Raw genomic sequence first — 26,826 nt, 5'->3', positions numbered from 1 at the left:
CTGTGTCAAATAACTGATAGGAGCTTTACTGATAAAACCCTTGGGTAATTCAAGGCCATGAAGATAACCTTAGAATCTGTGCTTTTTCAACACTTCGATCGAAACCCTGTTACCCTAACTGTAATAATCTTTTTATGTAAACTATTTTCTATAATCTCTTATTAGATTGAAAATACATAATACTTGGGATGGAGAATAGAAACCGACTTTTCCAGCAGGTTTACTCTTCTTATCTACTGCTGGCAAGTCTTTTAGGGGATGATTTTACCCCTAGGAGGTAAATAATTTTTAGCATAGTCGCTCTTAATTCCTATCATAGGTACGTTAGAATTTTATTCAATTCTAAACGGATAACGTTGAACTGTGTCAAAAATAAAAAATCTTAAACATTCTTTTTCATCGTAATTTGAGAATTTACTCATTTACTCATGATGGAATGATGGAATGAGAAGTCATAGGTTATCTAAGGGTCTAATTTTACCCCTTGAACCATTTTATTGACAAACCGAAGAATAGTTAATTAACTAGCATTATTAAAGCTTGAATTCTTTTAAATGCTTAAATTGACAAATATCCATTGTTACTTTGGATAAGTGTATGAACTTTTAGCAACAATATGCTACGAATGTTACGACTGACTGGAAATTAAAACAACCACGCAGCAAGTATAAATGTGACTTAGACGCATCACGTTTACGATTGTCTAACATTTATTGCCCAAGTATACGATAAAGTACACATTGTATTTACAGAGGAAGGGGAACGGGGGTGTGATCACAAATGCAAAAACTAATACGACATTATCTTACAGCTTAACCTATTTACATGTCCCTGAGGCTTAGTCTACCGTTATTATACACCTGCTATTATTGTACAATACAATTTATCCTATGCGCTGAAAGCAATGGTCTATGTCGTACACGATTATTGGGTATCACACTTTCATTGTATATGTCAGTGCTTCCCAACCCTATTATTACATCACGACACGGATAGAAGATGCTAACATTCATACCGCACACTCTTCCAATTAGCGAAGGTTTTCTTAATATTCTAAACAAATTTTACTGCAACTTGGATTTGAATAGCTACTCGCAATTCCGTATCTAAAATTTCTAACCATGATCGTTTCCCCTTTATTTCTTGGTTATCGTTCATTGAGAGGTTTGTTTGCATAAGGAATAGCAAATAACAAGAACATTCTCCGCGTTGTCCCTAAACGATGGAAACTCTTTTACAAATGAAGTTGTTTTCGTTAATTTATTACAAATTTATGTGGCACGCTCCCACTGTAGTCACCAATGTGCCAAGCCGCACCTGTTGGAAAGCACTGGTGTGTATTATGTACAAGATATATACAGAGTGTCAACAAAAATATGGCACAGCTTCCTCAAGATCAATTCTTTATGACAATATAAGCAAATAAGTCTTTTCCCATTTTTTAATCTGAAGCTTCGTTATCCAGATGTAAGAAATTAAAGTTTCCGTGCGTGCGATCGCATGCGCAGGTGCATATACAGCGCGTGTCGCTAGGTACATCAATAAACTTTAACTGCTTATATCTCGATAGTCAAGCTTCCGATTGCGAAATGTTAAAGAACTTTTCGTTTGTTTTTTTAATATGAAGAATCAATTTTGAGAACATGTCTCACATTTTTATCAACATCTTGCACATCAGGAATCATCGCAAACGCACGCAAGCTGGACTAAAGAGGATCGCCAAGCTCGATCAAAAATGCAAAGATTGAGTGATCGATACTATAACGATTTAGTCAACGTTCCCCGTAATTCGAGACAGCCTCGATGAAGTCTTGAGGCCGAAGGACAATTATCAGAGTTGCGTTCCGCAAGCAACGACAACATTGACGACAAATATTGGCAAAAACTAGATGAAACTCTTAAACAATAAATAAAAGATAAACATCCGTTTAATTTCAAAGGATGTTCGATATTTGTTTGTATTAAATACTTAAGAAATTGCTATACATTTCATCTTGTTCGTCATTTATCACTTACAGAGAATTTTGCCAAACTCTGATCGACGATACGCGTGTAGATGGGCTATGTTACTCGATTCATTCTACTTGTACTGGTCTACCTTGCTTCGAACGACGATTCGAAGAAGAAAGATCACACACGATGACATTAGGTGGTCGAGGTACATTAAAATATTACCAGAATCGTCGTTGCAACGCATTTCTATACATTAATTCGTACATACTACCTCGGTTACTGGCATTGCTACCTAAGGATTCGCGCAAGCAACCGTGGAAATCAAACTTTGGAACGGAATGAGATCACAGATTCTCCCAGGAAATAATCATGTGCGCTTGAACAGATCGACAAACACCTGAACTCAGTCGTAGAGGATGATTCCGAAGTTGGTGATCGAAGTCTGGAGACGCAGTGTACTTATCTTGATAACGAACAAATATCTCGTAGGAAGAAAAGAACTTACTCGCGCAGAACTGAAATAAATTTTTATTTACGACATAAATTGTTCGAGTTTACTACCTTCATAGTGGCTGCATTAAGTTATGAGTATGTTCTAATATACAGGGAAAGTTCACGTAAGGAGCTTCGTGAACCATCAAAATAGTTTGCAACCGAGACAAACTTCTTACTGAACTTTTCATCTATAAAGTGATTATACTTCTTTACTCTGCAAGCGCATTCAGAAAGTATGGGTCATCCTTAACTCCTCATGGAGGAGTACTTTAAACGATCCTTATCATGCAGGGCACAGAAACTGTAAAATTAAATTTTAATTTAAAAAAGTACTAATAATTTTATAATATATAACATTTCAGAGTACACTGGGTGGTTTTGTAACTATTTGAAAATGTATTATTTCAAAATTTATAGTAGTCAGAGCTCTCACAATTGTATCGCAAATAAACGATGTCTACAATTTACAAAACAGTACACACAATGTTCATATACTATTAGATGTATACTCACTTTTTAAATAGGTGAAGTATGCTCTCATTATCATTAGCCATCAATTTTAGAATCGTTATGTGAATACAAGTAACTTAACATGAACTGACACGTTAGAAAATTCTACAGAACATTGTAGTATTTAAAGTATTAATTTCAGGTCTTCGAAGTGCTCCAGACTTCTTCTTATTGATGAGTAGCGCTCTACTTAACTAAACTCTTTCCTTATTAATAATAACGCGTATATATAATCTTAGATATACGGCAGTCATTTTGTAGCAATTTGATAATTACTACAGCAAACGAATGTTTATTACATACATAACTTAATAAAAGATATGATCACATGTTTCCGTGCCGCATAATATTTGGTATTTTATTTATGAATTACAAAACAAAATTAATAAAATTTAATCAATGTGATGTTTCAATTAAATGAAAATGTAATATTGTGTAATTATAACTTGGTTATAGCTTTTACTAAAAACTTTATAATTTTAAAAGAACCATTATCATTAAACAAATGTATGATACATAAGGCTTAGGAACGAGGAATATTTACAAGAGGAAATGCTTAGTTTACACCGTCATTATTTTCAAGAAAAATGTTAGACGATCAGACAGTCCGTGAAATAATATTTACAGAAGCATTTCAACTTTAACAATAGCTTGAAACATATACACAATTAATATAAAATGATGGATATGCTGAAACCGTTCTGATAGGCCTTGCGAATATTCGCAAACTTACAAAGTAATTATGAACAATGAATAAAAAAAGAAAATGTCAGAAATTGTTGTCAAAATTTTTGGTTGAAAAGCACAATTTTGCAGACTCACAGTAGAAAATTTCGTTATCATAGAGCAAGCAATGTACAATATCGATTTTCGTGTAGTTTTCACAAATTATCTGCATCATTTCATTAACAAAAACTATTTAATACAATATGGTGCTGCGTCCAAAGAAATCTTCGTAATAATTTCGTTAGAAAGAAACCTGGCATAAAAATACAGCCGAAAGAAACGTTATCGATCTAATGGCATGGAATTCGCTCGAAGAATAAAAACTGTAGCATACACTTCTATTCCGAAGAAACAATCCACTCGTCGACCGCAGTTACAAAAATTGCTTCTCGCTGAAATGAATTACTCTTACTGAAAAGAGTAGTCCTTTGAAGAAAAGGAATGCGCACGCAACACACTACTTTGCCAATTCGCGTTTTATAGTTATATACAAGGAACATTCATGAAATATCTCTCCTCAGATTTCTAGAAAACACTGTTGATTTACAGAACAACCAAAGATGGGGAATACGTGGTTCTTTAATTGTTCCAATTTAGTATTACAAAGTATTAGATTTGTATTACTATTTTCAAATTATTAGATGAAACATGGAGTCATTGAAATAAATTCTGTAAAGAGAGATATTATATTACATTAAAAATGAATGACTTACGATTTCTCATTAAAACTAAACTAGGTATATCCAGCAGAAACTCGAGTCAACATTTACTCTGAAACTACGTATTCCTCATTTTTGACTGCATTGCAACCCAACAAAGTTTCGTTAATTCCGAGGAGGAGTAATAACTTCCTAGATGTTGCTTGCTAGAATTTCAATCATAAAAGATACCACGAAATTACTAATTTCTTCGCTTTCGAACTGTTTTCCCGCAAGTTTCGTGTACACAAGGAAGAAACTCTCAACTGCCTCGATGTCTTAAATCAGCTTTCAATTGAGGATTTCACCGTGTTTCTAGCTTTCGCTTGCATCCCGCGACTCGTATCATCCCAAAAACTCGTCGAGTCGTGGATTAATCAGTTTCTGGCATAATTGTCACTGCGAAAGGACACCTACGTCGATAAACCGCCAACCAGAATGGCCGTGACGGCGGTAATGCCGAGGTTCGCGAACAAATGTCGATGAAAAAGCGACGAGGCGGTTGCTGATTGGAAATCAATCTGTTCGTCATCGTAGTCGATACCATTCAGTATCGGCTCGTCCTTCATTCCGGCTGTCTTCCTTTCGTGGCTGTGATCGATTTTCCTTGCTTTCTTCGAGTCCCACCCGGTGTTCGGTCTACGCGTCGTTGGTATTTCATCGATGCCTGAAAAGTAAGAAGAAAAATAAACAATTATTTCTGAAAATAAAGCATGAAAGGAGTGAAAAGAATTCGAAGATGATAATGATAATAGTCATTTAATATAAAATACTGATATGAAACAAAATATTATTATATCTTGATCAATACGAGTAGTACAAGTACGATTTGTAGTGCTTGTATATTTCACTCCATAGTGACTGGTTATCAATTTTTCATTTATCTAATCCGTATAAATTCATTGTCGCATCCACGCTTCAATCTGAACGACCAGAATTAAACTGGAAAAATGCGGAAATTCAGTAATCAGTAGTTAAACGTCAAATGAATCCAAATCCATGAATTTGTCTGTTACTGTCACAATTACATGCCGATCTGAAGTTCCAAAAGTAGATTGCAACACGTAAAAGATCACGGATCGGTAGCGAAACGTCAAACAAATGGGAAGTGTAGTTACATTTCACTGTCGCGCCAATGTGTTAAGTAAATGAATCCACGAGACAGTATTTAAAATTCATAGTAGATTGCCAATCACAAATATTAAACGGTTTTCACTGTAGCGTTTTCTCGCTAGGGGAATATAAAACGCTAGGGGAATATAAACTATAATATTTCAGACTGTAATTAGCTATATTAATCTTCTTTTTTTCGTTTGCAAGCAATATTTACTATTTATTCAAAAAAACTGCATAATCAAAAATAATTAGATTATTAATTTCATTAACTTTACCATGCTCACAGGAGAGATGTCATAATTCAATACTGTATGTTTATTAATTATTTCAAACTCCCGTAACGAAAAAGCAGGTTCAGCCGTATTAGAACGCTAATTGTTAACAGAGGATTCGAAACATAGATCAATGGACTGCCATTGGCTTATCAGTTTCGCATAAATCTAGCATTACATACGCTGCGCCATTACTTGATCAATGTTAGTTTAGCGCGCCATTAATTTACAGCAGTGGTGTTGGGGGGTTCGAGCTTTGGGCTAACTTCATGCTTAATCCTACAGATTATTGTCCACTGTCTTTAAAGTTGAAATGTGCAATTTCCTGTAAAATCTCGATACTCCTCAAACCTAAATTTCTCTCTCTTCAGAATTCGACAAATTTTAATACAAATTTTATTATAATTCGCAAGCTAGTTTTTGTTTATAGATTTTTGTAAACATATTCATTCTTTTTATTATTTGGAGATAGTTTGCTCAACTTTGATCGACTCGTAACGTACCGAACAAATATATATGGTATCTTGGGGAAACCAACAGATATTTCCGGTATATTTCGAAGGTTATTGCGAACCAAAAACAATTGTATGGTTTTATTTTCATACGTTGCAGAGTTGCAACAAAACTAAGTAGACCGTGTACATACACAGTATTTCCACTTTACTCTTGCTTTTAGATAAACTCTGATGTTTCGAGTATCGAGTATGTGCATGTTTCAACATGATTCTCTTCTTTGTTGCAGAAAACTCGATTGTCGACGATACTGCAGTAACCCTTGCAAATATTGCGGTAATACTAATAGGGTATTTTCTTAATTTGTACTTCTAACGAACAAATCAAAAATAATTTCATTTTTATTATTCGTAAGGAACAACACGTAAAGAGTACAAAGCTAGCATCTCTCTACTGTTGTTAGGCAAACCATCGAATACGTTGGTGCACAGTGAATGAGAGTCGACTACTCAATGATTATTGAAAACGTGGAAATAGACAGTCATCATTCACGTCATTCAAGCTGGACTGCATCTCCATCAACAGCTACCACGTATAACAGTTCTATGCTTTACATCAGGACGAGACTCATTTCGATAAGGGATGAAACAAACTCGTCGCGAAAATGGCCATTTTGATACGAAATAACTCGCCATATATGTATGTTAGACCAGTTGACCACTTTCCTGCAGGGACACCTTGCATATTACCTTAGCGATTCTCCGCTACATCTGAAAAGTTGATGTCCGTCACGGTGTAATATTCCGTTTGTTCTAGTTCCCTCCTCATATCGCATGCATTTCAGAAGGAATTCGTTACACAGGATGTCTTAATTTCTTGCTCTAAGGTCAATGTTTTCGATGAATAATAAGCGTAGAAAAAGTATTACATGAATCTGTTTCCTTGGACAACTGTTTGTTTTAAAATGATATAGAGGAGGTTCTTTGACGATTGTTAGGAAATTGCTTTTTTTTACCATTTTTGTATTTTTTATTTATACGGAAGCTTGAGAATATCTCCTTTAAGATTACCCATTAATTTTCCATTGCTGCGATCGAGTATACTACGGTAAGAATAACATTATTATTTTACAATAACATCACTTTGATTGTACAATTAACATTTAATGTTATTTTAGGTGATCGAGTTAAAAAGAAGTATCAGGTACATGAACATTTCAACCCTTGTGGAATGTTACAAATGAATTCACAAATGTTACGATTAGAAATAATTGTGAAATAAATTCAATATGCAAGATTTTACCACAACTGATTAATTTAGCAGCTAAGATATTAAATCTTCGCTCTCTATGCGAGAATTCTGCAAAGCACGAACGATCAAAGTTCAACGTTTCCAACTATTGATTAAATAAGTAATTCCGTGATCGGTTTATGTTCAATATCGTAGATCTATTAGGCGAGGGGTCAAACGGATGAAGAGTTTCGATTCGTGTGCATCACTGTAATGTAATCCAATAACCCAGAGCAGGATATCAGTTGCACGCTTCTGATTGCGTAGTCTAACGCTGATCCGGGATCATATCGATTGATCTAATGAGCTCGTTTAAAACCGTTTCATAGATGTATCTCATTATACGCGGCGAACTGCTAGTAGCAAACAACTTAATTCTACCATTGAATTCGTATATGTAACACAGTATTTTGAACCAATCATAGGTGAGTAGTTTCTGTTGAATATGGAGGAATTCGTCACAAGTTTGATATTAATTTATTAGTTATTAGTTTATTCAGACATAATCTTGATTCCAGACTTTCAGGATATACTTTTGTCACTGTATACTTGTAAAAGGCATAAAATTTCCAAAATTAAAGACTGACATGAAGCCCTCAGTACTATGTTTTTATTCAATTGAGAATATTTACGACTCCAAGTATCAGTTCATCTTCAGTAAAAAAAAAAACACAAAGAACCCAGGAATATAATACATAGATACGAATTCTTTTCATAAAAATTGAAACAAAAATTAATTTGAAATTTCTAGTCTTGTTTGATTTCTAATGCATTTTCGTATAATATTCCACACTTTGTATCGCTGCATTATATTCCACATTTCATAGTAATACACTTAGTTACTCCCAATATTAAATACCTAGAGATCCAAAGACCATGACGTTCCCCAGGGATGCCACGTACCCCCGAAAAATAGTTGAGAAACGCTGCACTAAATGATAATCAATTCCGCGGAACACGTCGTTAAACGAAACTGCGGAACCAAATTGCAGCGTAATTTTCAGCCGGCGGTTTTATGGTCGAAATATCCTTGAATCCCGGTCGAGTTCTGAATCGATAGATTAGTCTGCACATTAGCGTCCGCGGTGGAGGACTGATACAGGATATCAACCCCCGTCAATGTAACACTAGCGAATACGTCTCCCTACTCCTCTCGATTACAACAAATTATCGTCCTTGCCCCCTCCGCGATCTGTTCGTTAATAGAGATGAACGAGCGGCAATCCTCATCACACCATCCAAGTTGTGGGCCAGGGATTTAACGTCCCGTCAAATTGTATACCGTTTTCGAAAGCCGCTTTATGTCAGATCACGTACGAACGATCGCGCGAAAATGGCGCATCGCGATATCGTCCGTGGCGGTCGATATGTCCGGGCGTAATAACCGGAAAAATAATCGGCAAAGCGATTGGACTTTCCGCGCGATGCTCCACGCTTTGACGTATTGGAATGTCGCCCAGCTGGCGTCCCGCAAAACCCAGCCGAGCTCCTGTCACTTGCACGCTTCGTCGAAACGTCGAGAGGCAACCCCGATCATATTCACTCTCCTCCTCCTCTATTGGACGCAGCGGAAACGGGTATTAACGTGAATCGCGGTGGATGTATTTGAAAATACGATTCGTTTAATTACTTTTCCGAAAAAGACGCGACCTGTCTCTGGCGCTCGGCGTTCCAAAACTTGACGGGACCGAGACCGCACGATAACCCCGTTTCAACGTATCGGGAGCTTTTGCCGATGAAACCCGACCACGGGTAGGCTGGTTTGGGAACGGGCAATTTTCGAGGACGTCTATTGGAACGTAAGAATGATTTAGAACGTGGGGGATTGCTGGTAGGTATTATTAATGTAAAATTTGAAGGAAGTTTGTTTGTGAGTTATCTGTACCGCCTTCTGGTGGAAAGTGTTCAAGAGTACTTAATTTATGGGAATATTAGATTTGATTGTTATTATAGTAACGTACAAAATTATATTAAAATTAACCGTTTTTTACCCATTTTTGACACTAGATAGCATTTGTATGTATGTGTTTTATAATTTCCCAGTCACTCATAACATTTTCGTCCAAACCAGATGAAATTTGGTTTACTTACTATTTTATGTTGTAGTGAAAAGCACAAGGCACTTAATTTGTAGAAATATTAAGTATTGTTTCAAATTTCTCAGCTTAATTATAATTCTCATTATCTGCATCACACTAAATTCTATGTTTTCACGAAACGCTTGTTCCATGTGTCCTATTCCTTATTGCCATATCTAATGGTTACATACCACCGATTTTCAATAGAACGTGTAGTGACTATAACGGTGTAACAAGTTACTCGAGAACATTGCGTGGAACTATAGTAGTACAGTCACTAAAGTTCTGTGACGCCATTGCTCAATAGAATTCCACTTTCCGTTAAATTCCTCCTCGACACGTCAATAGACTTTTCAATATTAATTGCTGCATCGACAAACGTTAAACGTTACATTCTCAACAGTATTCTGAATTCTACGGCACATATAATAGAGTCCCCAAAGCTTGAAATTAATTGAAAATTGATGTAACAAAACATTCTATTAAATATTATTTATTTCCATATAAAATGCAAGTATACTTTCATGTTCACAAATTCGTAACAATTTTTCTTTTATGTAGATTATAAAATTCCTAAATATTGTACGATACAGCAAATTAAATGAACAAGTAATATCTAAGTGACACAATCTATCGTGTAAATATTAAATATACAATGCTACCTGTTTAGAAATATTACTTGGAGACTTATTCCATCCTACATTGGCATTTCTTTCTTAAAACCGACCAATCCTCCTTTATTTTCTATGTCATCAATAATTTAATTAACGACTGTGCACACACAGAAGCAAAAGAACAAAGTTTAAAATTATTATTCCAATTATTTCCTGCGTAACTGTGCCCACTCGCTACCGTTGTCTCGCTTCTCTGTATTTTCCATCATCCGGCGACACCATTGTCCGATAATTCCCTCCTCTTCGGCTAAGATTTCCATCGAAGCTAATCGACTTTAATGAAGCATGTAACCCGGTTCCTTCTCTTCGTTAATTATTCCCAACGTTCATAACCGTAGACGACGTCGAAAAGGAAAAGTACCGCAGGAAACTCGAAAGTGGTTCGGGAGTATGTTTCAATGGAGCATGGGTCTACTCAATTAGATGGCAGGGCCAATTACGCGAGGAAAGTCGCGGTGAGGCTTGTACTGCTTGTCGCGCACTTGATTTACAATTATCGATAATTAAGTATCCGTTCGAGCGTTCCTGCATCTCACCATTCACCATTTTTTTTTCTCCTTTTCAACGTACACGCTTATTTCACTCCTCGTGACTCGTTGATACTCTAATTAGGCAAATGATTAATTATCAAACAGACATCAGGAGCATACTTATATACGGGCGACTCGTGGTTTAATTATGCGCCGTCTGGAAAATCCGGAGGCAGACTGATGCGATATTTCGCGGTGTTGAGAACGCTTGGATGAATGATTTTGAACGAAATTGACTAGAACCTTATCTGTTCTAAGGAAATCTTCTATGCGCTGATCATACATTTTGTGTATGCTGTGGTTTCTAAGAGTCTCAAATCACTTTTTGTAGTATAATTTTCATAAGCTTGAGTGAATTTAATTTATCGTCTTGTAAGGCTACTTCCAATTTTTATCTATTTATTATTTTTATATACATGTTTATAACTCAGACATACTATAAAATTGTTGTAGAACGTCCTTTGTATAATATAATTCTTTTTAAGTTGGAGATTATCTTTAGCTCCTTGCATCAATTCAAATAAAAGAACATTTATACAACAATTCATTTTCCTCAGCGTTGTTCATTCACCTCATTCTTATTACAGCAAAAACACTAAATCTCTAATCTCGAAAATTTTTTACAATCCCTACAGGCAAAACAAAAGTGATCGTTAGATTTGCGATACGTGTCATTAGTAAAATCAAACAATATTCGTCTCGCCTAATTTTCGCGTAAAATCGATATTTAACGTTGGCCAAGTGCCACTGGTTGCATTGACAACCCAATACGGCCGCGTGACGTTAATTTAGGATGTTTAACGTGATATGACGTGACGTTATATCTATTCATCGTCCATTTAAAGCTATCCGAATCCGAGTCCCTTGCCTCCAATTTCGGGGCGCGATTTCCAGCAGCCGTCTTTTCGGAACAAATTGCGCTGCTAACGTCGTTAGCTAACGAGAAGCGGTGCTTTAAAACGCCGACGTTCTTTAGCTCCCAATTTCTCAAGTTCTTTGAGACGGGCGCAAACCTTCGCAGCGGGGTAAAATATGTTTGATGTAATTCCATCGTTAATAAGATTGCCTGCGTCTGGTAAACGTGACATCAACAACGAAAAAATTCGCTCGAAACGGGCAGGACGAAGAAAGAAATAGCGTGCATTAAAATTTTACTAAATCGTGTATACGTCAAAGTAATATGAAGAAGAAAATTATTTTTTTAATCAAGAGCACGCCGGTGAACGCGAAAGAACTGAACACACGAAAGCCTGTCCTGTAACATCAAAGGGAGACAAGCTAATCCGAACACTCAATTTCTTTGAGCTTTTGATACTTCTAATTATCAAAATAATAACAAATTTTCCTACCGATAATTACACAAAGGCTCGAATACCATCGCGAAAAAAGGAACTTTTAAGCACTGCCTGTCATTCATTGTGGTTTTCTGTAGATTCAATTAAATTTGAACTCAAAGGCCACGGTGCGTTATAAGGTTGAAGGGTTACAGGGGAGATACAGCGATACAGGGAGACGGAACGAAACGCGGGAGTTTGTCCGTTGGTCTTTGCAGTCGAAGCTGGTAAATCTAAAAAAATTTCAGCAAAGGCAAAAATACCGAAATTTAATCGCTTTGTAATTAGAGAACGTGCGTTCAGGTTACGAACATTTTCCGACAGTGGAGGAGCTGCAATTTCATATTACTAACGTTAGATCGATAGCGCATAATACCTTCAGAGATGAATTATATAGATTTAATATTAATTACATTTCAAACTAATATCACCTGAGAATATGTTTCTAATTAAAACGGCAAAATTATAAAAGAAAATTTCAAAGAGAAGAAACATAATTAAACGAAATCAATAAATAAGTTGTTAGAGCTACAAGTAATGCTATTGACATTGTAATATATCTATATCTTAGTAATTATAGAATGATACTGAAGGATATTCGAAACGAATTTGTTATTCATATTACGTCTCTGGCACACAATAAAACTATTAACTCCCGTTGCTGAATGAACTTGATCCATGCAAATAATTGCTCTACTTCCTTCCTGGAGCAATTAGACCATCTCCACCGACGCGTACAATTTCATTTAAAGAGGAATACTCAATTTTCATTTGAGGCAGAAGCTGCTATCAATAATAATTTATACAGTACATTCCGTGGGTGCAACGTTGAAATAACTTGAAGCTGACGAGGGAGTCGGCAAGAATTGCAACCAATTGCGAGGGAGTAAATTCATTTTTGGACGTTCAACTTCGCGAAACGCTTATGCGCTACTGGGAAAGTCTGTCTTTGATTCGAAACAATGGGCAGAAGTAGAGCGGTGCATTTATTAAGTTGAATCAATTGACTGTTCAATGGAGTGGCTCAGAAAGGCTAAGCCAAACGACTCTCAGGAATCCAACAACAAAATTCGAGTGGGACTCTCGATTCGATATTATCGAGTGGCTCCAGCTACCCGTGTAATTAGTCAAAGTTACGATAACGAGAGCCCACTAGGTCCGAGCGACGGGTAGAAAAGTTGCGCGCCTATGCTTGAAAATGGCTGTGCAATTACGACCTCCTGAATAAATCCACGAATAAAAAAGAATTATATAATCGAATGGGAAATGAAATTATTCGACGTGAACGGATCCGTTCGACTGCGTGAAAAATCTCACGTCGCGTTGACTCTCGTAATCGAATGTTCCGCCACGATGATCGATGAAATATGATAAAAACAATGTACATGATTTGTGTAAAGCGCTCATCACTCGTTGAATCTCTGAAATGCAATTTTTGGAGATACTTGAACAACTGGACTGGGAAACTTTCATCGAGTGGGAAAAAATTGAGCTTGTTAATCTGCTGCAGTCGTTGTGAAATTTTTATTTTAATATTACATTAAATCCGAAAACTGGATTGACATGCAATTAATGCAGTTGCAGACAGAACTTATTATTTTTAGGGGATTCCGTGCTTTATTTAAATTACTGTTATGATTTATTCATTTTTGTGAAACTTGAAAGTGAATTATTTTGATGGCAAACAATTCCGTGCAATATTTTGTAGTGAATAAATAAAATTCAACTGTTGAATCGAATAATCGCCGTAAGTAAACTACTGTGCATTGGTATTATTTGTTATCTATTGCTCAAATTTACTTAAATTCTAATTATACAATTGTTTTCTAAGAAGAATTCATATAATAGACGATACGTCACTCTAAATTCACTCATTTGAAGATCTCAAGCAATTGTACTTACTGTAAACTTTAAGTTTTCCATCTGTTTCACCCAGCGAGTTGGTCGCCACACACCTGAACGACCCGAAGTCTTGAGAACGTACTGAATGTATAGTGAGCCTCATGGTTATCTCGTACCCATTGGAAATTGTCTCGACCTTATAGTTGTTGTCTGAAAAATAATGATAAAACATTATTCAAACAGTTCATTCCATTAACTTAATTTCAATATTTGAGATTAAAAATTGTTAAGAATTCCATTATATATGCATTATATAAAGGCGTTTTTCTCGAAAAACAAGGCCTGAAATGAACAAATTTTATTCCATATTTTCAATTCATTTTGTCCTACAGAATATCCATGTTATCGCTTACACCATCCCAGACATCACGTGTGTCTCTGTCTCCTCGTGCAAACTTGCAAGGAGACATTATCTCCTACGGAGACATGATGCCATGGCGTTAAAAGTAGGGTCGCGCACCACATAATTCAAAATAGAAGTAGCTGTGGGCGACCAACGGAGTTTTCTTCAACTATAATTTTCGAAGACGCGTTAATCAATCAACGTTGTGAGGTTCCTGTTTCTATTCCACCATCTCCTATTTTACTGTAAACGCGAAGAAACGTGGCAGTTTCCATTACAGAAAGGTAATAGTCATCCTGAAATATGTGTATTCATCTAACTATAAATAATGAGTCACTGAAAGTAAAGATTCTAGCTTTAACAAATAATTCACTTTCCATCGTTAAATATGCTTTGAAATATTAGAAGCATCATCTTGAGTGAGATAAAACAATCAAGATACCTTTCTTAACTTTGTAATAGAAATTTGTTTGCATGAATTCATAATATTTTTTTACACATTTTACTGTATTTTTATACCATTTTCAACTTAATTTTCAGGACTCCTCATGTTAGTTTAAAATAAATATAGAACAAGCAAACATAAAATTAAATGCTTATATATATATATTGACAAGGACTGACGATTCAGTGGAGAACGTTACACAAAATGCAATAAAAATGAAAAATTGCTTAAAATAAATAAACACATAATTAGTTGGTGAAATTTATATTAAATTTATATATACTCAAAAGGGCTGAAAATTCAGTCGGTATCCAAACAACATCCGATATGTATTCAGCTTACAATGACTGAATATTCTTTTATCTTAAAAGTGACCGAGAATAATCTCTTCTACTTCTCGCATAATCGACATTTCTTTGTTTACTTCACGTTTGCTCCAGCGAAGCGAATCCCCCTCCTCTTAACGTCTATTTGAAATTAATAATTTCAGTTTCATTCTCCGCGATCTCCTCGCGTTTCGTCGAATTGAAAAATACGACGAAGGATGGCTTGATGAAGCTCATCACGCAACGAGTTACGCCTCTAATTTCGTTACCATGTAATTGCACTTGCCGGTCGTTAAAAAGTTGGCTTGTTTTATTATCGCGCGGAACGACAGTGACATGGTAACGCCAGTTTCGAATAAGATGAAACTCGGCTGGCAATAAACTCGCTATTTATATGCCTGGTCGCTTAAACGTTATGAAACTGTGTAAAGTGGATGCACAGGCGGCTACGTTATTCGTGCTGGTGTCATTTTCCCCGCGGAACGCGTAGACCGTCCATGTTGGACGCCCGCGATATTTCGGTGTTGTAACGCCGGTAATGCGCGAACGCGAGACATTTACTCATGACTTATCAGCACACGTCACGCGTTGAACGTTCAAGTAATAATTCTTCAACGGTCGCATACTCTCGCATTTATCCGACTATACGGAGTGCACGGGAAACACTCACCAAATTGCAACGGTGCACATATTAACAGCCACGCGTTCGAAAACTTGTTTTAAAAATGTAAAACGTTGAAACGTGATGTTTCTCTGGTGAAGAGTAGTGGTTGTGAAAAATAAAACATACAGAGTGTGCAAAAAGATTGTAGAAAATATATTAGAAAATTGGAATAGTAGTTAAATATCCTATTGAATAATTAAATCTATATTTTTTTTAATCAAATCCTAAATCATGGAGAGTTTCGAAAATTGTTTCTAGCCATTACGTTTATTTCAGATACAGAAAGAGACAGAAATATTTTCAGTTCCATTTCTATCAATCATATGTCACTCGATCGATTTCAAAGTATGCACAGACTTTCAGCACAGAAATTGGCTTTCCTAATTAATGACAGTAGAGAATGTGGTAGAAATAGAAATTTTAGCTTGGTACCTGATCTGCGAAATAAATAGGATTTTTAAATAGGAATCTAAAAATATTGCGATTTATTTAATGCATTGGCTTTAGTCGAAAATGTAGCTGTCAATTATTTCCATTTATATGAACCCTCTTAACAGCATTTTCGTTTCACAGAAATGCATGTAGGTGTAAATATCGCACTGTTTTTTATTTGTAATAAACCGTACTATATGTTGAACTGACAGCTTCCTGGCGAATTGTTAACACATAAATCTTGATCAAAGTTGATGTATAAACTGGAAATATTTATAACGTTGACAATTTGGAATTTTTGAAGCAAAAATTGCAACCAAAACTGTCGTACTCTGTCAAAAATTTATACGTTTTAACAGTTGGATTTTTAATTCAAAACTGCTGACCAAAATTGTTTTGTTCTGTCGAATACTTATAGCGTTGTGTTATTTAAAAATTGTAGAACTTTATCGCATAAAACGTTATCAAAATGAATAAATCTAACTACTTGTAGCGTTGCAGAGTTCCAGAATTTTTAGCCCAAACATCTCTCTAAAAAATGATATTTTATGAGACTTTTACAATGTTACGCAATGTCACCACCGAGCAGCAAAGAATGCACGGAATTCTGTCATAGTAGACGCGGAACATCGCGCAAAACAATTTAGCACTGTTTCGTATTACTTTTCAACACCTTCCTGTTTTCATCCGCATCTTTCTTGCCGTTTGTTTCGTTCCGTTCAATCTGTAAGTTTAACGAGTTTCTGTCACGCCACGGGCAAACTTTGCCACGCTTAAAACTCAGCCGACGTATCAATTAATCCAGAAATAAATGTTTCCACACCGTTCGTGGTAATTAAGGGCGGTAATAATTCATGTACAGAAAGAAAATTAAGATATGTACCGGCCAGTGTCGTGTGCTTATTATTAATTTTCGTCGGGTACGTGTTATCAATTATGCTCGCTTGGAATAAAACGACACGCACGTGAACTTCGGCTCGCCCTTCAACAGTTATCATGAGAGGGCCTAGGCTGCGTTTAAAACGAAACAACAACATTAGGGGGAGACGTTTAAAGGGTAAACACAAGTTTCGAGAGGGCTAATTAATGAATTCGCCACCTTTCCACGAATAAAATTATTTAGGGATTCTTTAATTTCAAATCGATTGACACTTTAATAATATTACTTTTGCAACATTGTTCTAGAAATTTAAATTAAACGAAACGCATATATATTCTCTCGTTATTTAATGTTTACATAAATTACGTTCTAGAGGGTTAATTAAAGTATCTGTTATTTTTCCGCGAATAACTTTACTTTAAATTACTTTAAATATGTGAAACATCACTGAAAAATATTGCTTGCACTTTTTTGTAATTGTTTTTGTTAGTTCGAAAAAGTTAAAAAACTTTTCAAGAGAGGATTCAACTTGTACGTACCATTAGTGATCGTTTTGTTCAATGGCCTCGTCCAATAGGTGATCGGTCTTGGATAAGCCTCGATGCGACACTCCAATTTAAGTGTTTCGCCCTCGTAAGCACCGACTAACTGGTTTTCAATCCATACCATTGGTTGAACTGCGAAAAGAAATCCTAGTAATACTACGTATCTCACTGGTGAAAAGAATGAGATCTTCGCCATTCTATTATCCGTTACTTTGTTTATTTACAGGTATTCCTAGGAATGACAGCAAAAATTCATCTCTGAATATATGAGCAAAATAAATTTACAAACGTGCAGACTTCATATTTTTACATAAATTCATAAAAATCATCCAAAAAATGTCCCAGCAAATATTAAACATGTAGAATTAAACTGTTATAGATATGTCTTGAGAAATAACTTTAGCTTCGATTTAGAGATATAAAGCTACGATAAAGTTTGGATAACATAGAATTATAGCAAAATGAGGTACAGTATAGTAAAATAAACTAGAAAGCAGAATATTATGATGAAAATAGTTGTTTCGTTTTGAAGAGTAACTTCTTCCACTCTCTCTCTTTCTCTATCTATCTATCTATCTATCTATCTATCTATCTATCTATCTATTTATCTATCTATCTATCTATCTATCTATCTACCTATCTAAAAAGCGACTAGAATAATAATTGTACGGAAACTTTTCCACGCTATTGTATGCATGAAATGGCAGCCAGTGTGTTCAACAGGGAGGCAAGCTAACATGACGTCAAAGTAGAAGTCGTGCTTCACATGATTCATGGTTGGAAAAGTGGCCTTGAGCAGTCAAGCGAACTTGATGCGACTAAAATCACGTACAAATGATGTGAAACGTGCTGAAAGAAGTAACGCAACTTTCTTGCACTGTGTCTACATTTTTAATGCAAATTTTCAAAAGCTTACGTTGAAAATTTAAAAATTGTAAAATTATTCAAATCCAAACAGAAATTTAGATCGAAACATCAAAAATTAAAGTGACCTATATGGTTCACCTGCATGGTATATGATAATATGGAAGGAAACATATCAATTGTAATCGACGTACCGAAAGAAGACATAATCCTCTTCTAAGAAGATTTAGAGATGTTATTTTAAGTGAGACGACGATTTCCTCAAACAGGCTCGTTTCATTCCGGGTTACTGAAGGACTCTTCAACTGAAGAGTGCTTGACTTGTTTCTCGCAAGTTTTATCAAGCAGTGCATGCATGAATCCATTACGCAAAGCATCCATTGCGTCTCAGCAAGTCACCGAACAAGTCATCCCAAAGAGTCCTTCAGTAACCGGATTTTGAAAAATCCCATTCCCTTTAAACATCATTCAAAGTAGTAATTTAAATAGAAATACTCAATCGTGATTTTGTTATGTTAAAATAGTGTGAATCTCAACCTGATGGACATTACAATTTACCTATACATGTAATACTCAGAAGGAAACAAATTTTGATTATTGTTTCTCTATCAAATTATGACTGTACTTGTGAATTATTATGTATAAAGATAAATTCTATACCTTCACATTTCATTATTCATAACTCCAGTTTAAATCAAGGAAAATTTAAAGTTGTATGGATGGTTTTCATGTATAAATAAATGGTACCTTTAACCTAAAGGTACAGAATTAATTTCTACATACGTAACTTTCTTTAACATGCTAATTACGATTTACATACAATTGCGATAGCTAACTTCATATTCATGAAAAGAAAAAGCAGTCGTCACGATCGAATAGGTCGCGAGCTATAACCACCACAAAGTCAGTATTCGAAGAACCCTTATTTTAATCAATCCGTGAGAGCGTCGACAGGTCGGCTCGTGACAGCAGAGCTTCGCCGCGAGCGGAAAATATTTAAGGCGCCACTTCGGTCCCCGGAAACAATGGTCCTTCGCATCTGCCATTCACGATGTCCCAAGTGGCGTCGTTATATGGTATGCTTTCGCGACATATCCACGGCCACGTTGTGAGACTTCAAATTGCATTTTCGAGCATTCGTGTCTAATACTCCACCTCCAGCAGACGTTCTTCGCTATCCAACATCGTTACCGCGTGGCAAGTTAGATTTATGACACGGTCGCGAAATGCTCGCCATTTTTCAGTTGGAGGGTTCGTAACGTACAGCGATGAGCACGCTATGAATTCTTCCGAACGTGATACAGTGGATCCTGCTTAAGAGACACCTGCACGGGCCATGTCTCTTAGACGTCAATTGGGTCCGAAGTGTAATCGCTCTTATTCCCTTTTAATGATCCAAGATCGCAAGCTGAAGGTATGTAAAAGTTAATTGTCTAAGAACGGTCTCGATATTTGCTCAAACTGTTGAATGAAAAATATAAATATTTAATAATTTAACAGTAAAACTTCTTGCTGCAATTTATGGTAAACATTTTAATTTTATAATTAATTAAGTCATTATTTTCAAAGATATAGCAGTATGCGTAAGAGTCATGCATTGAACGTTCGCAGTTTCAGTGTTAAATAATTTCCAGCTATAGTAACAATAGTAGAAAATATTAGACCTGAGTAAGTGGCGAACACCAGTGAATAACACGGCAATTAACATATTAATAATAACGCCGATGTTCCGAATCTCTTAAGTGCGGCAAGCTCATTAAGAGGGTCGAAAAGGGGTCGATATTTATTATGTATAAACCGTTTTTGACCCTCTTGATAAGCTTCTGTGCCCCGCCTTACAAATGAGGGTTAGCTGAGGCTTTCGCTTTGTTGGGATGAAAGATGGTGACCTAACGGTCCTTGTTACGTCAGCGGTTCCAAGAAGTGGAGGGGATAATCACGCGTCTCTTAGACAAGATTTAGTAAAATATACTGCAGAATCGTAATGAATGCTAATCTATCGTCGGGTAAGACCACTTAATATTTGTTTGCACTTCTCTTTCCAAATTTTAGATCAATATAAAACATACTTCAATATATTTAAAAAATTTTGTCATGTATTTGCTGGGACATTTTATTTATGAATAATTCAGAGATGTATTTTATGCCATCCTCCCTAAATCCTGTTCCAAAGGTTATCGATGGATGTAGGTCAAATGTAATATTCACAATGAGTCTATAAACTTTCAACAGGATTTGCAGGCTTCGTACTGAAACCTCTAATGTTTGGAAATGCAACGAGTTTTGAACTATCACTGCAGTTTATGTGTACTCCCTGTATCGTTGAAGATTTTTCATCCTCATGAAGAAAGCATTTTCCACTAAATCTAACAAACGTATTTACATAAACTATATTGATTCATAGTACACGATACATGAACACGACGAATTCTGTACCACAAGATGTATATTACGATGAGATCTTTACCGAGTTTAATATTCACACGAAAATTAAAATAAATTAGAAAGGCAGTATTGTTACATGTGATTCAGAAATTTCGTATTTCGTTCTACCAAACATACTAACATAAGTCTACAAGAAAGATACATTCTCAAGTACTATGAGGTGAGATGAAAGTAATCAAAGAGATTCATCTTTCCTGGCACCCATTTAGTTCAGAAATCAATCGTCTGTAAAGATAGAATTAAGCTTTAGCGGCTTGGTTTCCCTCTACAGTGAATCAATTGCAAATCCAATTAGAGAGTAATCAGGTTCAAAGCTTATGTAATGCAATATCTACAATCTGGTTACAATGGAGCCATAATGCACAATGTTGCCGGTCCCCCTTGTTGCGTCACTCGTTTGTAATTCCTTCGCATCGGATCCGTCAACAGTTGAAATTTCCGTGTCAGAAGTGGAACTTTAATCGCGCCCTTTAATTTGACACTGTTCTGGAAGAGAATTGTGCGGGCACGGCGATGATTTTAGGTACCTACAGTGAACAGTGAGGACGATCCGCTTGCTGACTGACGGTAGCACGCCGTTCGAAGCTATGCAGAAATACGGTCCCATGTGGACGCGCGTCACACGCGTTATTTCCAGCTTTGTGCCCTGGGTACTTGGAACTGGAACAAAACACAGGGTCGTACAGATGTAAGTGCTTCGTTTATTGGTCGCGTTTATTAGCTGTCTTCACGCCTGCTTGGAGTATAACGATTTTGAAGGAATTGTTGGATACTCCTCGTTAACGTTTTGTTTATATTTTTTTATTTTATTTGATACTGGGTGTAGATAACTGTGTCATTTTAAATACTCAAGTTGTGTATTATGTAAGCTTTTTGAGGTTTGGGGATAATTATATTTTACACAGTTTTGTCATTGATTTATCGGTTATTAATTGTGGGATATATTTAACAGGCTAGTATTGATTAATTCAACAGCGAGAAACGAAGACAGTGTCTTGATTTATTGAATGAGAATGTCATTTGCAGAAGCATGTATTTTGGAATCTGGTTATTTATAGTACGTGGGGATTATTGCGATTGAAAGAGATAAAAGATAATACTGAGGTGGCTAATAAAGAAGCCTATAGAAAGGAGATAAAAGATGCAGAACGGATAGAGTAAACAATTATAATACAAAAGTATAAAATATAATTTTCTTAATTTATTTGAAAGCTGTCACAGTCAATGTATGTACCTTTGCTAGATAAAACAAACAAAAGGTAATATGATAAAATCTCGAAGATGTCCACATATATATATATAGCCATATGTTACATTTTTAAATACGTTGCCTTAAAAATAAACAAATTGATCATTGTAGCGTCTAAGACACGAACACGCGATCCAATACTAACAAGTGTGCGAACTCGATCCTGATGCGCGAACAACCAAATCATAGCTAGAAACTGGCATAAGGTTCGACCACGTGAAAACTGAGATTATTAAGCCATTGATATCGCAAGGTCGATTGCACTGAAGCCGGTGTGTTGCAGTGCTTTTGGTGTCCATTTTAATGTCTGGTATCGATATTTGTTCAGTGAGATGGAACACGTGTAGATTCACCTGAATGAGCATCGACGAAAAGAAAGGATGCAGATTGGATAACGATTACACCAATTGTGGAGGTTCTGCAAAGGATGCTGCGTTAACACGCGATAAATTAATTAATACGGTTATTCTATAATTATATAGGACGTTTCAGCTGTTATACTATTAGGTTTACTTAAATAGTTTCGTCTTACTTATGCTGTGAAAAATGAAGATCATTTATGATTATAATAAATCATAACAATTATCATTTATAACTAGCAGTTGTAGTCTAAGCAGGCTTCATGAAAAATAGGTTAAATATATTTTTACATAGTTAAGCTGCAGATGGTACATATTCAAGCAGCCAAGAGTTGCTCGTTGAAGAGATGACTGAACACAAATAGGAAAGCTTCGTAGGCAAAGCCGGTGAACGCAGTTCTCGAATGTAATTAGTCTACCTGAAGGAACACGTAAATACTCGAATCAAGTCTGAGGGTTTATACTGCGTCATTGTAACAGAAATAGTATTCTTGAGGATGATCGATTTTAACGAGGTGAAATGTAAGAAGACATCCATTGTTGGGTCTAAACAGGATTGAAGTTTATTCATTTCACACGTACGTCATTCATTATATACGTTCATATAATCATTATAATATGGTCAGTTGTTTTTTTGCCTAACGCATTGCTGATACAATAAAATATCCGTAAAATTCTTAGGATCATTCTTCATGAATTACAAGAAAAAGCAATTGAAAATAGTAACCGATGCAACTATTTCAATTTTCATGAGAAAAGTTTAAAATCTCGCGAGAAGGCTTTTCTAAGTTTCAGAGCAAAATTTCTAAAGGATGCAGTCGATAAATTAAGAGAAATAATTCGAAAGTTTTCATGGAGGAACTTCTTCCGGCGGTAGCAATTTCTAGTCTCAAGTCTTTCTCGAATTAAAGTGTCTGAGTAAAAATATTCAATATCGCCCCGACGAATCTCTTGTTCCGTCGAATTTAATTGAATCTAGAGAAATTTAAATAAAACCACAGCTCTAACTGAAATCGATAAAGCCAATTTCGACTGCTCGTCGCATAATAAATCTTTTGATTTAATATTTCTTATTTATCTGAAACCACGAACATTTTTCACTATTTCCAATTAAAATTCAACCTTATAAAAAGGGTAGTAAATTTGTTTGCTGCTCGCAACGAGCAACGAGCAACGAGCGAAATCATTTCCAAACAATTCACGCATTTCAAGTGATGCAAGTCGACCTTTCAATGAATTCGAACGCCGAATTTTATTTTAACACGCGTCAATGCTGCTTCACTGTCGGTACAATTAATTACGTAAACTTTATTACATTTTAACTCCGCTAACACACTTCACAATTCCGGAATGGAGTTTAATCAATAACTACATATAGTTAATTTCACCTCGATTAATTGTCTTGGACTTTGAAATTGTTTCGAGCAGCTATACCGTGTATCCGTTTAAGCAGACTCATTAAAAATTTCCGAAATTAAAATATGTATACACACTACTATTCGCGATGAGACTGACGATTTATGAAGTTATGAAACTGACGAACATTATTTTTGAAACACAACCGCTTGAATTATTAGTGTAAGCAAGAAATTGGCTAGCTACTTGGAAACTATTTTATGAGATATTTGGAAATTCACGAACTCAGAAACAGGAGACATCAATTTATAAGTGATTTACGCATCGTTTCAACATGGAGGAGGTGTCCACGTGAAACTTTAGCTTCATAAAATAATCGATCGTTCTAAATAATGACAAACACATTAGAAAGTAGAACTACCCCCTTTATTTCAGAAATTACTTAGAAACCAACAAGCGAGACCAAAAGCGTTCATTAATAAATGATGACAGACCTGTCGATGTTTATAATTATTCTAACGCAAATAATAAGTATGTATATTTATATTATAGCGATGAAATAATATAAAGAAATGTTTTAATGAAAATGTTTAAAGTACATATTTGATGACATTAAAGATCTTTTTTTATATTTTATGAGTACTGCATTTAAAATTATAAATTTTAACTTTATCATATAATAAATTGTAAAGTATAAGACAAATTAGAAACATACGTATTTACAGTAAATTCGAATTGTTCCAAACACTCAAGGTTTAAATTTCCATTCCACTATTTTTTATCTCTCGCTACTGGCGACAGAAAACTTTTTAATCGATGTTTTTAATAGGAATGAAATACTACGAACAGCGATTTTATTTTATTTCATTAGCTATCGCACTCCTTTCTTTGTACCGAGAGTTCACAATTGCCCAAGGGTTCACGGGTCACAGTTTAAGAAACCCCGTTCCAGTGAGAGGTGTGTCCGTAATTAATGGAAAGAAAATCTCTTTTATACAGTTCGTTGTGCTCATTCTCCTGGGGATGAACAGAAAAAGCACGTCTTTTTAAACACTTGTTGAACAGAATGTTCAACCCGTTGGAATCTCATTCTACGCGTCGAGCTGTTCACCCTTGGGCAATTACGAGACCATTGTCTCGAATTGTTCTGAAATTACTGACAGGAGCTTTCACCGTTGGACGACTATGCTTTTCATTTTTCTTTATCGAGGCTCTCCCGTACGCCAACTGCAATATGACAAAATCGAGAAACGAACTGTGTAGGAGGGAAACGGTGTACAAGGCGGATGGAATATTTTATTTTTCACCCCTACTTATCGCCTAATGGAATCGCGATCGAACGTTCCACGAAAACGACGGCTGGAGAACAGGAAGCGAATGAGGAGAGTAAAAGAAGTAACGACAAATGCTTAAAACGATTCCTCAAAACCGAGCACCGACGATAAAAGATTCATCCGGTGAATAAATCACCGGAAATACATTCCTATCTTTCGCCTGTCGCGGAAAATCCTTTAGTCTTCCTTTTACGTTCCTTGATACAACGGTGAGAGATGACAGTATTTTAACGGAAAATTCCATTCTCTCGTTATAACGCCCTCACTAAATATTTTAGATCTCGAGTCGTTGAATTTTCTGAATTTATAACCCATTCATTTAAGTTTGTTAATTAAAAATGTCGAGTATCGTGAATTATCCTAATTTTAGAGAAAAAAAGTTTAGATGTAGAGTGTAGTATAAGAGTTAATATAGATTAACATTTTTGGATTGTGGGTTTTAGGGTGAACCTGTTTAAATTGAACGACCATGTTTTAATCTTTATCGTTTCTGCATCCGAGGATCGATAGATGGAGTTTGAGAAACATGGAATTAAGGGATAAAAGTGGCAGTCGAACGCCTGAAGGGGTGAGAAAATACATGATAAAGGTTGTCAAGCCTTCCGAGACTTACAACGCGTACAAAAACGTACAGAGTTACCAACGCAAACAAAACTTTTGAAACTTTCCGCGCTGTCAACATTGTTAAGACATCCCCAACTTTCAAATCTTCCGCGATCAGCGACTTTCTGGATATTCGAGTCTTCGAAACCGGCTACGGTTTCCCGAGGCAAAAGAATTTCACGACTTTCCGAATCTTCGAGGCTATCAAAATTTCAGTACTTCCGGAAGTTTCATCATTCTTATAACCTTCGAGTGTTTGGGGACAGTTGTACTCTCTAGAGCGTTTTACAGACCAGTATAAATTTTGAGACAGGAGGAATTTGATTTTTAGAAGCGTTTGCTATATATAAAACCATTAAATTTTTGAAAAACCTAAGGGTTGGAAATCTTTCAGTGGAGAAAAATCAAAATTTCACATTTTAAATAAACAGCTACTTATTGAAGTGCGTCTGTCAGCCTTTCTTGAAGTATTTTATAGAATGAAAATGTTGATTTTTCAAAAACAGCGTAAATTTTTCTTCCGAACAATATTTGAACTAAACGATCAACAACTCTGTGGAGCTCTTGAGGGTCCCTTGTACGCGGAGGTTCAAAACTAAAGCTTTATTAGTTTCGTGGTAGATCCGCCCCTCTGGTGTCGCAAAGTTAATCGATCAAACTGTGACAGGATGCTGTACGAATACAAACAAGATGGAGTTATTGTATGAACACTGATCAGTAATAACTTCATTTATAAGTCATAAAGTCGTAACAAATGTTCGGAATGAAAAAGCCAATAACTCGCGAATTGTGTATTGCGAATATCCCCTTTCCCCGACAAGAATCTCTTAACGTCCAAAAATGTCCTAAATTCGGTTCGTATCACAACAAATAAAGCCACGACCGAGTTGCGGTGCATATTATGCACGTCACCGCAGCGGCGTCAGTGGAACGCAAAGGTCCAACATTCA

General features: G+C 35.8%; 1 protein-coding gene across 3 annotated transcripts in view; it reads right to left on the bottom strand.

Moving 5' to 3' along the window:
• Positions 1–692: 692 nt before the first annotated feature.
• Positions 693–26,826, bottom strand: part of LOC128874129 (lachesin-like) — a 152,838-nt gene continuing 126,704 nt past the window's right edge. For 2 of the 3 annotated variants that reach the window (XM_054118488.1, XM_054118490.1), the window contains 4 exons: positions 21,507–21,635; positions 17,661–17,798; positions 14,032–14,181; positions 693–5,049 (listed from right to left, as the gene is read on the bottom strand). In XM_054118488.1, coding sequence (XP_053974463.1) covers positions 4,796–5,049; positions 14,032–14,181; positions 17,661–17,798; positions 21,507–21,635 — 671 coding nt within the window. In that variant the 3' untranslated portion in view covers positions 693–4,795. The remainder of the gene's footprint in view (positions 5,050–14,031; positions 14,182–17,660; positions 17,799–21,506; positions 21,636–26,826) is intronic. The other variant, XM_054118489.1, reaches the window with a different exon arrangement.

This window comes from Hylaeus volcanicus, chromosome 3 (genome assembly GCF_026283585.1).
Source record: "Hylaeus volcanicus isolate JK05 chromosome 3, UHH_iyHylVolc1.0_haploid, whole genome shotgun sequence".
In the NCBI taxonomy this organism is placed as follows: Eukaryota; Metazoa; Arthropoda; class Insecta; order Hymenoptera; family Colletidae; genus Hylaeus; species Hylaeus volcanicus.
Note: the sequence above shows the minus strand (reverse complement) of the source record. Positions and strands in the feature narration are given on the sequence as shown.